The 14,688-nt window shown below is 40.3% G+C and overlaps 1 protein-coding gene across 3 annotated transcripts in view; it reads right to left on the reverse strand.

Moving 5' to 3' along the window:
- CSNK1G3 (casein kinase 1 gamma 3) overlaps nt 1–14,688 on the reverse strand; it is a 79,332-nt gene that overhangs the window by 48,187 nt on the left and 16,457 nt on the right. For all 3 annotated transcript variants that reach the window (XM_063295289.1, XM_063295290.1, XM_063295296.1), the window contains exon 5: nt 2,897–2,937. In XM_063295289.1, coding sequence (XP_063151359.1) covers nt 2,897–2,937 — 41 coding nt within the window. The remainder of the gene's footprint in view (nt 1–2,896; nt 2,938–14,688) is intronic.

Genomic DNA, 14,688 nt, shown 5'->3' on the forward strand with positions numbered 1-14,688 from the left:
ACTCCAGAAGGACCCCCAAGTTATGCACCAGTCTTGAATGGGGAAGTGCAGCCCCATCCAAGACCAAGGATGATAACAATGCCAACCCAGGGGGTCCAAACAGCCACAGCCACTCAGTCTTGATAGGACTGAGCTGAAGTCTGTTCTGCCCCATCCAGACCTAAACAGCTTCCAGACACTTGGCCAATACATCAACAGCTTCCCCTGTGCTGCTTGGGGTAGAGATGTAGAGCTAGGTATCATCAGCATAGTGATGACACCACACCCTGAACTGGTGGATGACCTCACTCAGTGGTTTCATGTAGATGTTGAACAGGACAGGGAGAGCATTGAGACCTGAGGCACCCTGCACATGAGGGGCTGTGGATGTGATCTCTCCCCCACTGTCAACATCAGCTGGAACTGACCGCTGAGGAAGGAGGTGAACCACTGAAGTACAGTGCCTTCAACTCCTAACCCCTGCAGCCGGTCCAGAAGGATACTGTGGTTGACATTATCAGTTACAATTGCATGCAAAGAGGTGCAAAAACTGTAATAATGGTACATTTAATTGCTAGAAATTGCTTGGAGAAATGCTGGAATGTTGGGAAGCTGCCAATATTTCAGTGTTGAGCCAACTATCATGGTAAACTTGAAAATACTATGCTCTAAACAATATCAATACATACATACATACATACAATGAAATTCAGATAATATTCTATCCAACTTATCATTTGGGTTTGTTTTAAGAAATTTGCTTTCATTTATTTAAGAAAACAGAAGAAAGAGAAAAAATAAAACAGTAGAGAAAAAGAAAGCAAGAACAATGTATGTGTGTATGGGCTTCCCATAAATGCATGTATGTGACATAATACTTAAAAAAAAGTTTCAACAATGTAAACATTGCAGTAAGGTAAAGGTAAAGGTTTCCCTTGACGTAAAGTCCAGTCGTGTCCGACTCTAGGGGGCGGTGCTCATCTCCGTTTCAAAGCCTTGGAGCCGGCGTTGTCCATAGGACACTTCCGGGTCATGTGGCCAGCATGACTCACGGAACGCGGTTACCTTCCCGCCGAAGCGGTACCAATTAATCTACTCACATTTGCATGTTTTCGAACTGCTTGGTGTGCAGAAGCTGGGACGAGCAACGGGAGCTCACCCCGCCGCGCGGTTTCGGACCGCCGACCTTCCGATCGGCAGCTCAGCGGTTTAACCCGCAGCGCCGCGTCCCTAAACATTGCAGTATTCTAGCTATTAACAAACTGTGTTTGTGTGTGTGTGTATGGGCTTCTCATAAATACATGTGTGTGACATAATACTTAAAAATAGTTTCAGCAATGTAAACGTTGCAATATTCTAACTTGCCATTTATGATGGCTACATGAAAAAATTGTGAGATAAAATGTGAGGTATCATGAGATCCTATCAAGATTTTAGAAAGCAATTTCAATCACTGAGATGAGAGCTTGTTATGTGAGGTTTTATCTATATACCACAGGACCAAGCGTGAATATTTTTAAAAGTATTCTGTCCAAAAACATCAGATATAGAGGTGCTTTTCAAATTATTATGTAAACGTTAGTACTGATACTTTGAGTAGGAAGTGATATTACATCTGTGCAATGAAAAGCTGGAAGCAGTTGCTATAAGAATTATCAAAACTATCTAATACATACATACATACATACATACATAGATGCATACATATATACGTCTTTTTGTTTCATCAAAGAAGGTAAAGTATTGGGTACTTCCAATAATAAGCAATGACCTCACTCCTCTCCCCACATCTTCAGAAACTTTTCTATACTGGTCAACTGTCCCTTGTATAGATATCACTCTTTTTGTACAGTATAAACAGATGAATGCGGATGCAGGCCAAAGCTGTGCAAAACCTTCATGCTTCAATCTCAAAATGCTTCATTTGAAGTTCAGAGCACTGCCTTTGAACTTGAAGCAAGTTACACTGAGCATTCCCGAAGTGCTTTGAGTTTGAGCTGAAACATCCTTTTTGAGCTCTAAATATTTCCAGCAAGGTCAGAACATCCTGTTGTTGAGTCAAAGTATTTGGGGTTTGAAATATTTTGTGCATGCCTAATATAAGCATGCATATTCAAACATTTTACCACTCAGTATCCATTCTCTTCTTTATCCAGTCAGAGGTTACAGCTTAGGCTACAGCTGCAATTCTGAAAACGTTTACAATTTCTGCATTGCAAGTTGTGTCAAAGTATCCTTAATCCTTCTCTAGCATAATGATACTACCTATTTATAGACAGACAAATATGGGATGAAGGCAATCTATATTTCCTATACTGAAAAGTGGGGTGCCAACTTCAGTCTAACTATTAACTATTAATCATTCAAGAGGTTGAAAAACAGAATATTGTTCTTGAATATTGGGGGTTTTTTTTACTTTACCTACAGAACTTAAAAGAAAATCAAGCTATGAAAGTATAAGGGGAAACTCACTTTATAAGAAAATACGCCCACTTTTTAAAACAACACAAATACCTAGACATTTCTTTCAACCTTGTTAACAGATAAGATATTCAGGTATGAAGAATGAAATTATATTGCTTTCAGAATTATTTCATGAGGCCAATCTCTTAGTCCATGACATAGTATAACAGCCAGGCACATGACTTCTTTATTATGACTTTCATGATAAAGAGTATAATTTGAGTGGGGGTTTTTTTCTTACAATTTTTGCAATTTAATATCTAGAAGATTTTAATTTTTTCTAACTTTCAGACTTGGAATACTGTGGGGGGCAGGGATATCCAAATAAAAGGAGGGATCCGGTGTCCCACTGAAATTATCTGAATGAGTTCAATGATTGTTTATCTTCTTGAAAATGACATCTTATTAAAATCTTGAGTATTTTTATCTCAAATAATAACTAATGTTAACTTACCAGTTTAATTGCCACATATTCATTAGTATACAAATTTTTTCCTTAAAAAAATGAAAAAACAGGAATGTTAGAATTTATACCTCTATTTATAAAAAAGTAAATTCATCCTATTAATCAAACTATTGTCAATGAAAGTACAGCAAAAAACTTAAAACAGTTTAGCAAAACTGACATGCATTAGTTTACAGATCAAAAAACACTAGTGTAACTCTTAGTTTATCTTATTATTTCAATGTCTGAATATTATTTTAATATTATTTTACCTGTGCTCATAGTAGCTAACAATTCAATACATTCAAATGTTACCCCACACTTAAAAAAATAACAATGCATATCTTAAAAAATTGTTTTTGATTCTCACTTTTCATCCATTATTCACAAAGGACCTTCCCTCCCCCTTCTTTCCAGAGTCATGTGGGAGCTTGAAAGTCTGAAGATTAGGGACTTGTAGGGATGAGTGAAGGGGGCCACAAATGAAAAGTGTTCCTGTTATATTAATGGAAGAACAAGCCACAGTAGGTACATTATCAGTATGTATATTTTGTTGTTGCCTCATGATTGTTTACGTAAACACAGGAATCATGAATAAGGCACTGATGGCAACTTGTTCATCTGAATTTCCAACTCTGATTCTGATTGTATCAACAGTTAGAAATAGTTATTTCTGTCTCATAGATAAGAGGTTGTAATTACTGAGCGGATTAAAAATACTGTCTTTTAATTGTCCAAACTCTCTTCCCACTTAGCTTCACTAAATGATTGTGTTATAATTATGACAGAAAAGAAAACGTGATCCAAAAAAGCCTTTTTTCTTATTGATAATAATTTTATAGAACTCTATGTCAGTATTTGACTCACCTTTGCTTCCCTAAGCTATGAAGTCCTGAATTCACCTAGGAGTTGTTGCAGGCCACAATATTTGAGATTACCCACTGCTTCTTTAAATAATGTACAGGTAGTCCTCGACTTACCATCACAATTTGGACCAGCATTTCGGTCACTAAGCAATGTGGTCATAGAGTGAGATGTCACATTACCACATCGCTTAGTGACTGCAATCCCAGCAATTCCCCTTGTGTTGTTAAGCAAATTTTACTCGTCATTAGTCAAGCATCCACCCCAATCCAAGCCATTCCAGGCTTGGTCCCTCCCAGTCCCAAGGTTCAGTAAGGTAAGGGACTGCCTCCAACTCCCTCCTCCCACCCACTTATCTCCCACCCATCTCTGCCATTTTGGCTGCCCTGTTCCCTGCCTTGGGGGGCAGAAAGCAGCACCAGAGCCGCACAGATCTGGGGCTGCTTGCTATGCCCTGGGAACCTGCAGCCACCCCAGCCCAGCCTCAGTCGCCCTTGCCACCTTGCACTCTGAGACCCCTGCCCCCGTGCTCCACCACCCCAGCTGACCTTCACCGTCTTCTTGCTCCTGCTGCTGACGAGGCGTGCCCAGCCTGGCTGCTGGGTCAGGCTGGGCTGGCCTTCAGCTGCAAAATAACAGCCCAAAGCAGCCCCTTTGCAAAAAGTTCCTGGAGCTCAGCACACCAAAAAGCCCACCCGCCCAGGAGCTGTTTGCAAAGGGATTGCTTTGGGCTTTTTGGGGGGCCAAGCCTCATCAGCAGCAGGAGCAAGAGAATGGCAAGGTCAGCTGGGGTGGTGGGAGGAAACCAAATGGCACAGATGGGAGGTTAGATAGGCAGGTGGGGGGAGTTAAAGCACCCCTGCAGTCCTAAGTGTAGGTGAGCTGCCAAGCGCCCAAATTCTGATTACGTGACCACAGGGGCACTACAACAGCTGTAACTTTGGGCACCAGTTGCAAGTCATTTTTTTCAGCGTGTTCATAACTTCTAATGGTCACTAAACAAATGGTCGTAAGTCAACGACTACCTGTACAGTAATACAAGTTAGCGATCTATTTCCTTGTTTGTGAACTGCTCATTCATATGTTCAAAAGCCTGAGGAAACTTGGAACTACAGATCTTTAAGAAGCAGAGGTTTTTTTTTATTTAAGTTTGTCACAGAATGTATTAAAGGCATTAACCTGAAGGCAAGAATACACATTGCATTAAACCATAATGTTTTAACATAATTTGTTCAATAAGTCACAACAGCAAGATTCATTCATATCTATGAAATGAATGGAACTGAACCATGTCACACAAACAGGCATCACAGGAAAACAAAAAAATCTGATTTTTTTTTTTTGAGGGAAAGGAAAAGATTTTTGTTTATGCTAATAGCACTTTTCGTGTATCTTCCATAAAAATGACCCAAAATTTAAATTCAAAATGCATTTTGAGGGTTGGCAAGAGAGGTAACATTTACTATGACCATGAGGACCCCAGCAGCCAGGGAGGTAGCAGCAGCAAGGCATGGTGGTGAGCATGCATGCATGATCCCTGGCTAGTGGTGGGCTGAGACTTCTGAAGCGAGGCCTGCGGCAGAGAAGGATGTGCTTAATAAAAAAACGTGTTAATTCCTTGCTCCAAATTTCTTAATAAACAAAACTTTGTATTCGTGGCTGCCTTCCTTCTTTAGCAAGACAAATCCTTCTGGTCTGGTATGAAAAAAGTACCAACAATGAATTAACTGTTCCGGGACATCCAGGAGAGGAAGGGATAATATGATACAAATGTTATGCTCACTCTCAATAGATTTCACTGATGGCCAAGCAGGATATGGGTAGTCCTCACTTAACAACCCTAACTGGGACTGGAATTTCCATCGCTAAGTAAAGTGAAAAGGCAAAACATCACGTGACTGCAGCGCTTAGTGACAGCAGTTCCGGTAGTCCCAATTGTAGTCATTAGGTAAGGACTACACTGTTGTTAGGAGAGGATCTCATGCTTCTCCTGCTCTGCTGTGTTTGCCTCCGCTTCAACTCCCCCACCCACCTATCTCTCCCCATCTCTGCTCTTTCAGGCGTCCTGCACTCTGCCACTGCTTGCCCCCCACCCCACTCACCTTTACTGTATTCTTCCTTCAACTGCTGAGGTGTACCTGGCTGAGGCGCACCTGACCCTTTCCAGAGTGTTGCAAAGGACCAGCAGCTGCTTCAGCCAGTGCACCTCGTCAGCAGCGGGAGGAGGAAGAAGGTGCAGGTCAGCAGGGGGAGGCAGGGGGTGGCAGAGGCAGGGAGCCAAAAGGGCAGAGATGGGGGGGAGATAAGCAGGTTGGGGGAGTTGATAGGGACTCTGCAGCTGTAAATGCCAGTGGGCTGCCAAGCGCCCAAATTTTGACCATGTGACCGAAAGGGGTGCTGCAACAGCCATAATTTTGAGGGCCAGTCGTAACTATCATTTGTTCAGTGCTGTTGTAACTTCAAATAGTTGCTGAACGAATGGTCATTAAGTGAGGACTAACTATATAGAACTAACTATATAGACTAACTATACATAGCAGAAACAGAAGCAGAGCTGTGTAACACTTCAGATTGACATCTCTTTGAAGTGCAAGGGAGAGAGAGAATGAGAGCTAGACAGCCAATGCGGTGTAGTGGTTAAAGTATCAGACAAACAAAGGGGAGACCCTGGTTCGAGTCTGTCCTCAGTCACAGAAGTTCACCGGGTGACTTTGGGCTCTCAGCTCAACCTACATCACAAGGTTGTTATGGAGAAATGTAGGTCTGTGCTTTGTTTAGATAAAAGTGCATACCAAATAAAAATACTAAATATCACATGTCTATGACTCCTTAAAGCAGCTTCATCTTTTCCAGGGATCATGAAACTACCCTTTGCAATTGCAACACCAACCCAGGAAAAAAAATACATTTGGTTCAGGAAGTTGCAGATGGGTGCTATGTTCAAATCTGCATATACTCTATAGCACCTTTGTGCCTTCAAATCCAAAGTACCACACAGTCCTAAAATAGAGAGAAAAATCCCTCCAAAGGGCAATAAAGAATGGTTCCATAGTATTCTATGCAGACCAGCCATCTGCAAACATGGTGGGGCTTGCAAACTTCTTTCATTAAGAATCCAAGAAGAACCTTTACAGTAAGATTCCAATATCCCAGACTTTGTTTAACTGAGATGACATACCAGCAATGGCCATAGATATGCAAAAACAATTAAATACTAGATGAGAACAAAAGTGGCTGAGGCTATAAGGGGTGAATCATACAGCAAAGCATCTATTTCCTAAAGTCTGCCTCTGCAGCAGTAAGTGTGCTTAATTCATAATGTCTGAAGGAAATGGTAAAATCAACTCTATGGCAGTCCAACATACTTGGCTGCTTGTCAGGTAGAAAGAGCTACTGTCAAGGGCTGCTTATCAAATAGAATATGCAGTTTGTATTGAGTTTTGTGTGCTGTGAAGCTTTGTTTGTTGAATCATCATGGCAATAAAACCTTTCCACCAAGGACTCAATGAATCCAGATGCATTAAAAATGCAGAAAGGCATAAACAAACCCTTGCTTGTTCTGTTGCTTATATCCAGTTTATATCATTCTTGCTCATTGGGTTGATAAGATTTGAAAAAATGAAAGTAACAACACCTGGTTCTTGGGCATAGATTGGGATGTAAACAGGTCATGGCCCTGCCCTACCCATAGAAGCAAGACTTGATGGAAAGCTGGAAAAGGCCAGAGGATTTGATTGCTATTTTCCCTGAAGACATAAGTCAAACCATCTTACACTGCATGTTTGAAGGTCTCCTTTATTGCCTTTATGATTTTTCATGCTTTTGTCATTACGGGAGGAACACAATATAACTTGTTATCTATGTTATACAACCTTTCTTTTTATGTAGAAATAATCAATTTGTACACTAAATCCAATCAAACAGGACTATCAGTCATTCTATTGGTTTCAGTATTACATGTTCTAGTCTGAGGTACTTGGCTCCCTTCAGTTTAAAAAAATGATAATGCACTGATACATGTGACATGGCAATTTAATTTGTACCCATGAAGTTGGGAAATGGTACTAGCCAGTCTTTGCCCAGCACAGAAGCATATTGTACTTCCACTTCAAGTAATTTCTTCTATGTCTATGGGATTTCTTATATTCCATCCAGGGTTAGGGTTAATATTGTGTGGGTTCTTCAATCCGTTCAACTGATTATTTAAACAGAAGGGCCAATGGGTAGCCACTGAATAATGTTCTGTAGAACTCTTTGTATCTGTAACACTTAAGCCCTAATGAAACCTCTACAGGTAGGACCAATTTGAGGGTCTGCCTCAGGAACCTGATGAATCCAGAGGATTCTCAGAGGACATTTGTGGAGCTTCCCAGTGATCTGACAGGCTGTCCTATCAATTGCCTGGTTAGCCATTGATAACAGGTGGCTCAACAAAATTCCCCCAAACAGCCTTATTCTATGCACTGACCCCAGGGTGTACCTTGGTCCTCTGAGGAGCTCTGAGAGATGAAGCATCAGAAATGATGTCTTGAGTACAAGTAGAAAAAGACCAAAGTGAACATGATGAGCAAAGGTACAAGCTCAAATCTGACCCAGCATTGTAGACTAAGGAAGGCGAAGCCATCATTACTTCTATTCCATTATTGCATAGGTAGACTGTTACCAAGCAGCCTTGCTTAGCAAAGTAGGAGGCCTCCGACAGGAGGAGATGGGCGGGATAAATTAGATAAACAAACAAATAAATAAATACTTTTCTCAGGAGGGATGGGAAGAAAGATCCCCAGTCTTGCTGCTGTGACCATTTTGATTAGTGTTTTGCCCCCCCCCCCAAAAAAACCCCAACAGATTCACCAAAGCCTTGACTCCCCTTGGGTATGTGCTGGCTGGGATACCATCTAGTTCTGTCACCTGGATCTCCATTTGGCCTATACACTCTGAAGAAGTGGATAGGGCTTGATTACGTCTTTTCTGCCACTGGTGAAGGTTGTTACGTGCATGATGGGAATCCACTTCCAAGGCATCCTAAAGGAAACAGATTATCTGGATGCTTTTCAGGCAGATCCAGGCATGGGTCAACATAGCTGCTTTAGTGGATAACCTTTGTCAGGACCCTGATGGGGGAAAATGCACCTCTCTTGATCCTCTCAGTGGCTTTTGATACCACTGATCATGGTATTCTTCTGGACTGAGGAATTAAGGATCAGCCAATGGCAGCAGGGAGGAAAGCTTGGCCCAGTGACTACCCTTCTGGGAGTGCCACAGTAATTTATTTTTGCTACTTGCTGTTTAACATCTATATGGAGCTCTGGGAAAAACCACCAGCAGTTTGGGATGCAATACCATTAATATGCTGATGATACCCAGCAATCTATTTCCAGTCTGGCCCAACTAGATGTTAAGTCTAAAGCTGACTTCAAGCAAGATAGCATTACTGTTTATTCACTGCAGTTCTCTGTCAACTCCAAAGTTGTGGCACATGACCGCTACTGTTGGATGGGTAGGTACCCAGGAGGGCTTCTGCCCATCTTTGTCCGATGGCCACTTGTGACACTTCCTGGTGTGGAAGGATTTAGCTAGTGTGACTCATGCCCCCAGGTTAGACTTCTGCAATGGACTCTGAAGGGGACTATTTTTGAAGACTGCTCAAAAACTACAGTCAGGACCAGAAATATATTTATTTATAATAGAGCTGTTGCTGCAATTATTATTATTATTATTATTATTATTATTATTATTATTATTATTATTTAAATTTGTATGCTGCCAAACTATTCCAACTGCTGGTGGCTTACAAGATAAAATACAATAAAACATCCATGGGAAAAAAAATCTATATATAATAAAAGATCCACAATAAGAAAATAGTTAAATAAATTCAGCCCATTGCCCTAATAACACAAAAACCCTCAAAACCGTAAAATCAAAACCAACAGTAACAATAAAAAGACAAAATCATAATTGTGGTGAGCAATCACTTCCCCAAAGCCCTCTGGAACAGCTCAGCCTTCATTAGCTTCTGGAAGGCCATTATCAAGGGGAGCTGTCTAATTTCTGAAGGGAGGCTATTCCAAAGTATAAGTGCCCTAGTTGAAAAACTACACTTTCTAGTCTCAGCTTCCTTCACCTCGAAAAATGGGATACCATCAGCATATTCTCCTGAGAGGACTCCTTGGACAGTGAACACTGAGTATTTCTTGGGTGCCAAACCGATATAGGGCTTTATAAATAAGAATTAGCACTTCGAATTGCACCTAGAAACCTATTTGTAACTAATGTAGGGCCTGCAACATACGTGCAGTATAATCGTAGCAATTACCACCATTCAATAATTGTACAGTCAGGACCAGAAATATTGGAACAAGGATAACTGTTTTGGCATTTGGCCTCTGTACACCACCACATTGAAATTGAAAGGAAATACACCCAGATGGGAGTGAAGTTAGGACTTTCAGCTGTAATTCAAGGCGGTTGACAAAAGTGGGGCACTAACCATTCAGGAAGTACAGCCAGTGGCATCCACACACACCCATCGTTGGTGGCTCATAAGTAATGGAACAAACCAACATCATTACAAACATAAGGATTGCCTTTAATACCTGGATGAAAATCCTTTGCAGTCAATGACTGCCTGAAGTCTGGAACACATGGATGTGACCAAATGCTGAGTTTCCTCCCTTGAGATGCTTTGCCAGGCCTTTACTGCAGCTGCCTTCAGCTGCTGCTTGTTTGTGGGTCTTTCTGCTTTCTGTCTTGTCTTCAGTAAGTGAAAAGCATGCTCTATTGGGTTGAGATCAGGTGACTGACTTGGCCATTGAAGAACATCCCACTTCTTTGCCTTGAGAAACTCTTGGGTAGCTGTTGCTGAATGTTTTGGGTCATTATCCATCTGCAATATGAAGCAGCATCCTATTGGTTTGGCAGCATTTTGCTGAATCTGAGCAGAAAGTATAGCCGTATACACTTCAGAATTCATCCTGCTGCTTTCATCAGCAGTCAGGTCATCAAGAAACACCACTGACCTGGTTCCATTGGCAGCTATACATGCCCATGCCATAACACTGCCTCCACTATGTTTGACAGATGATGTGGTATGCTTTGAATCATGAGCTGTTCCTTCCCTTCTCCATACTTTTCTTTTCCCATCATTCTGGTGCAAGTTAATCTTGGTTTCATCAGTCCAAAGAATCTTATTCCAGAACTGAGCAGGCTTTTTTAGGTGTTTACTGACAAAATCTAATCTGGTCTTTCTGTTCTTGAGTGTTGCTGCAAAGCCTCTGTATTTACATTCATAAAGCCATCTCTTGACTGTAGATGTTGACAATGACATGCCTACCTCCTCAAGAGCGTTCCTGACCTGACTAGATGTTGTGAAAGGGATCCTTTTCACCATGAGCAGAATTCTGCAGTCATCCACTTTAGTTGTCTTCTGTGGTCTTCCAGGCCTTTTGCTGTTGCTGAGCTTGCCAGTTAATTCCTTCTTTTTCAGGATGTTCCAAACTGTTGTATTAGCCACTCCCAATGTTTTTGCTATCTGATGGGTTTATTTTGTTTTCTCAGCCTAATGATGGCCTCCTTCACTCATATGGACACCTCTTTGGACCTCACATTGAGAGTTCCAGTGAACACCTACCAAATGCAAACATAACACTCAGAACCACCTCCAGGCCTTTTATCTGCTTGATCGGTCATGGGGTACCCAGGAAATAGGCCACACCTGGACATGCGGCTGCTTGTCAACCATTCGTTCCATTACTTATGAGCCACCAACGATGGGGGTGTGTGGATGCCACTGGCTGTACTTCCTGAATGGTTAGTGCCCCACTTTTGTCAACCGCCTTGAATTACAGCTGAAAGTCCTAACTTCACTCCCATCTGGGTGTATTTCCTTTCAATTTCAATGTGGTGGTGTACAGAGGCCAAATGCCAAAACAGTTATCCTTGTTCCAATATTTCTGGTCCTGACTGTACAATTATTGAATGGTGGTAATTGCTACGATTATACTGCACCTATGTTGCAGGCCCTACATTAGTTACAAATAGGTTTCTAGGTGCAATTCGAAGTGCTAATTCTTATTTATAAAGCCCTATATCGGTTTGGCACCCAAGAAGTACTCAGTGTTCACTGTCCAAGGAGTCCTCTCAGGAGAATATGCTGATGGTATCCCATTTTTCTGAGGTGAAGGAAGCTGAGACTAGAAAGTGTAGTTTTTCAACTAGGGCACTTATACTTTGGAATAGCCTCCCTTCAGAAGTTAGACAGCTCCCCTTGATAATGGCCTTCCAGAAGCTAATGAAGGCTGAGCTGTTCCAGAGGGCTTGAGGAAGTGATTGCTCACCACAATTATGATTTTGTCTTTTTATTGTTACTGTTGGTTTTGATTTTACGGTTTTGAGGTTTTTTGTGTTATTAGGGCAATGGGCTGAATTTATTTAACTATTTTCTTATTGTGGATCTTTTATTATACATAGATTTTTTTTTTCCCATGGATGTTTTATTGTATTTTATCTTGTGAGCCACCAGCAGTTGGAATAGTTTGGCAGCATACAAATTTAAATAATAATAATAATAATTGCAGCAACAGCTTTATTATAAATAAATAAATAAATATATACATCACAGGTAAGGAATCTTTTCTGCACTATATCTTCCTACATTCCTCATCGTTCCCAACCTGGTTAGGGTACCATTAGGAACACCTGGAGTCTCTGTTGGAGTTTCTGCTAGGATGTTCATATGAAAAGAATACAAGACTACTCTCCAGAAGAATTCTGTAAGCAGTTCTAACAGAATACTATTTAGTTCACACCAGCTGAACATGTATCCCCTCATTTTAATCCTATAACAACCCTGCAAAGTAGGGTGGGCTGGAGACTAAAGCTCACTTGATGTCAACAAGTGATCTCCAAGTTTATCTGCAGGACTTTGGATCAAATGAAAGTCCAATAAATTATTACACTACAATGACTCTTTGCTGTTTAGTACAAATTTGTTTTCTCATTAGAGACACAAGAAATAAGGAGAGCCATAGGACAACAAAAGATAAAAAAGAAAACAGGAACAAAAAGTTGAAAATGAATAGGAAGAGAAATTTGCTTGGAAATAATTAAGTAAATAAATTGCTAAATCAAGAGTTTGATGCACAAGTAAAACTCTCTCCTGCAAAACGACATAAATACTGCAAAAATCTACATGTCTTTAGGAGCCTTGACCAACTAGCTAACTATTTCCATGAAACAAATAATAGTAACATGTTTTCTAAACCTAAGCTCTATCTATCTATCTATCTATCTATCTATCTATCTATCTTCCATTCAATCAGGTCTGATTCTTGGAGTCTGTCTGGACAAATCCCTGAAGTTTTCTTGGCAAGGTTTTTTGGAAGTGGTTTGCCATTGCCTCCTTCCTAGGGCTGAGAGAGTGACAGGTCCATGGTCACCCAGCTGGCTTTGTGCCTAAGGTGGGACAAGAACTCTAGGTCTCCCAGTTTCTAACCGAGTGCCTTACAAACTGGCTCTCATTAACCTTATATAATCTATTAGTTATTTAGAACATCTGGTATTATTTGGCAGGTTCTAATTATATTTCATTAATATACATATACAAATTTATGGGTTTTTTTTCATTGCCTATTTTCATTGAGCTGGAACCAATTACAATATTTTTCATAGAAATATATAGTTTGAATACTGCAAATTTGAATAATGCAACCATTCTGTGTGATTCATTAACCACACTAACCAAGACCTCCTTGCATTTATATTAACATGGTTGACAACAAATAATGAGATCCAGCAACATGCCTCTTCCCAGCATCCCCTTTTACTACCATGTACCCTGCACACAGATTAAACACATCATCTGAATCCATGTCGTGGTACCAACTCTATCTTTCTATGTTGTTAGATGAGTAACTGATTTGCAGCTGCTTTCATTACCAGCTTTAAAGCACTACTCCACTATTCAAATTCAAAATTTTAGTAGTAACATTTTAAATCCAAACATGAATGTTATTATGAAGGACAGCATCAGATCAAAACAATATTACTATACATGAACTAGCAAACAAGAAAATATAGGGAAAAAACATGAATAAAAATATGAAGAGCTGCCAACTTCTTTCTTATTGTTCCTCACTCAGTCTCAGGATCTAGGTCTATTGGCATGCACCCTTCTTTTTCTGTTCATTCTGCTTAGTTATTTTAGTTCTACCCAGCACTTCCTGTCCTTTCTATCTTCCAGCTGAGCTCCTCCTTACTAAACTTTGGTGAATCCAAAGGCAGTTTTTGACAAGGGGCACTTTTGTGTCCAACTAGCCATATAATACTTTGTTTACATGGCAGCTATTTTGATCCCACTGCTCCCCGCTGTAGAATATTAGGTTGCATTTTTAACCTTCCTAAATTGTCTTTTTAATCATCCAAAACAGTACTTTTGATTATCTGTTCCTCATGCTACAATTTCTTTTTTTTTTTTTGGTGGGGGGGTATGATCGTGTTGAGTAAATCAATTCACTGTGTTCTGTAAACATGGTCATAGCTTAGCATCATAGGTAAACCAATTATTTATTAAATAAGTTGTAGTTAAAAAACACATGGCTTAGTGCAATGTATGAAACCATGCAAATCACCACTCTGAAACTGCTCTCTCAGAAGTCTCTACTCTATCTTTGGCTCAGTCGTGGGATCCAAAATTACATTTAGTTGCAAAAGTATTTTTCTGAGTATTAGGATTAAACTACTGGCAGATCCTAACTCCACATCACAATCCAATTGAATTCATCATTTTCTGAATACATTACAAGGTTATCATGAGCCTGAGTCATCTAATATGTATTTCTTCAAATAGGCTACAATTAAATATCACTGCTAGTGAAAATTGTTTGGGAATTCTAGTTTAATAGTAAACAATCAGTATTCTAACGCAAGTTGCCTGATCA

This window comes from Candoia aspera, chromosome 2, assembly GCF_035149785.1.
Source record: "Candoia aspera isolate rCanAsp1 chromosome 2, rCanAsp1.hap2, whole genome shotgun sequence".
Taxonomy (NCBI): Eukaryota; Metazoa; Chordata; class Lepidosauria; order Squamata; family Boidae; genus Candoia; species Candoia aspera.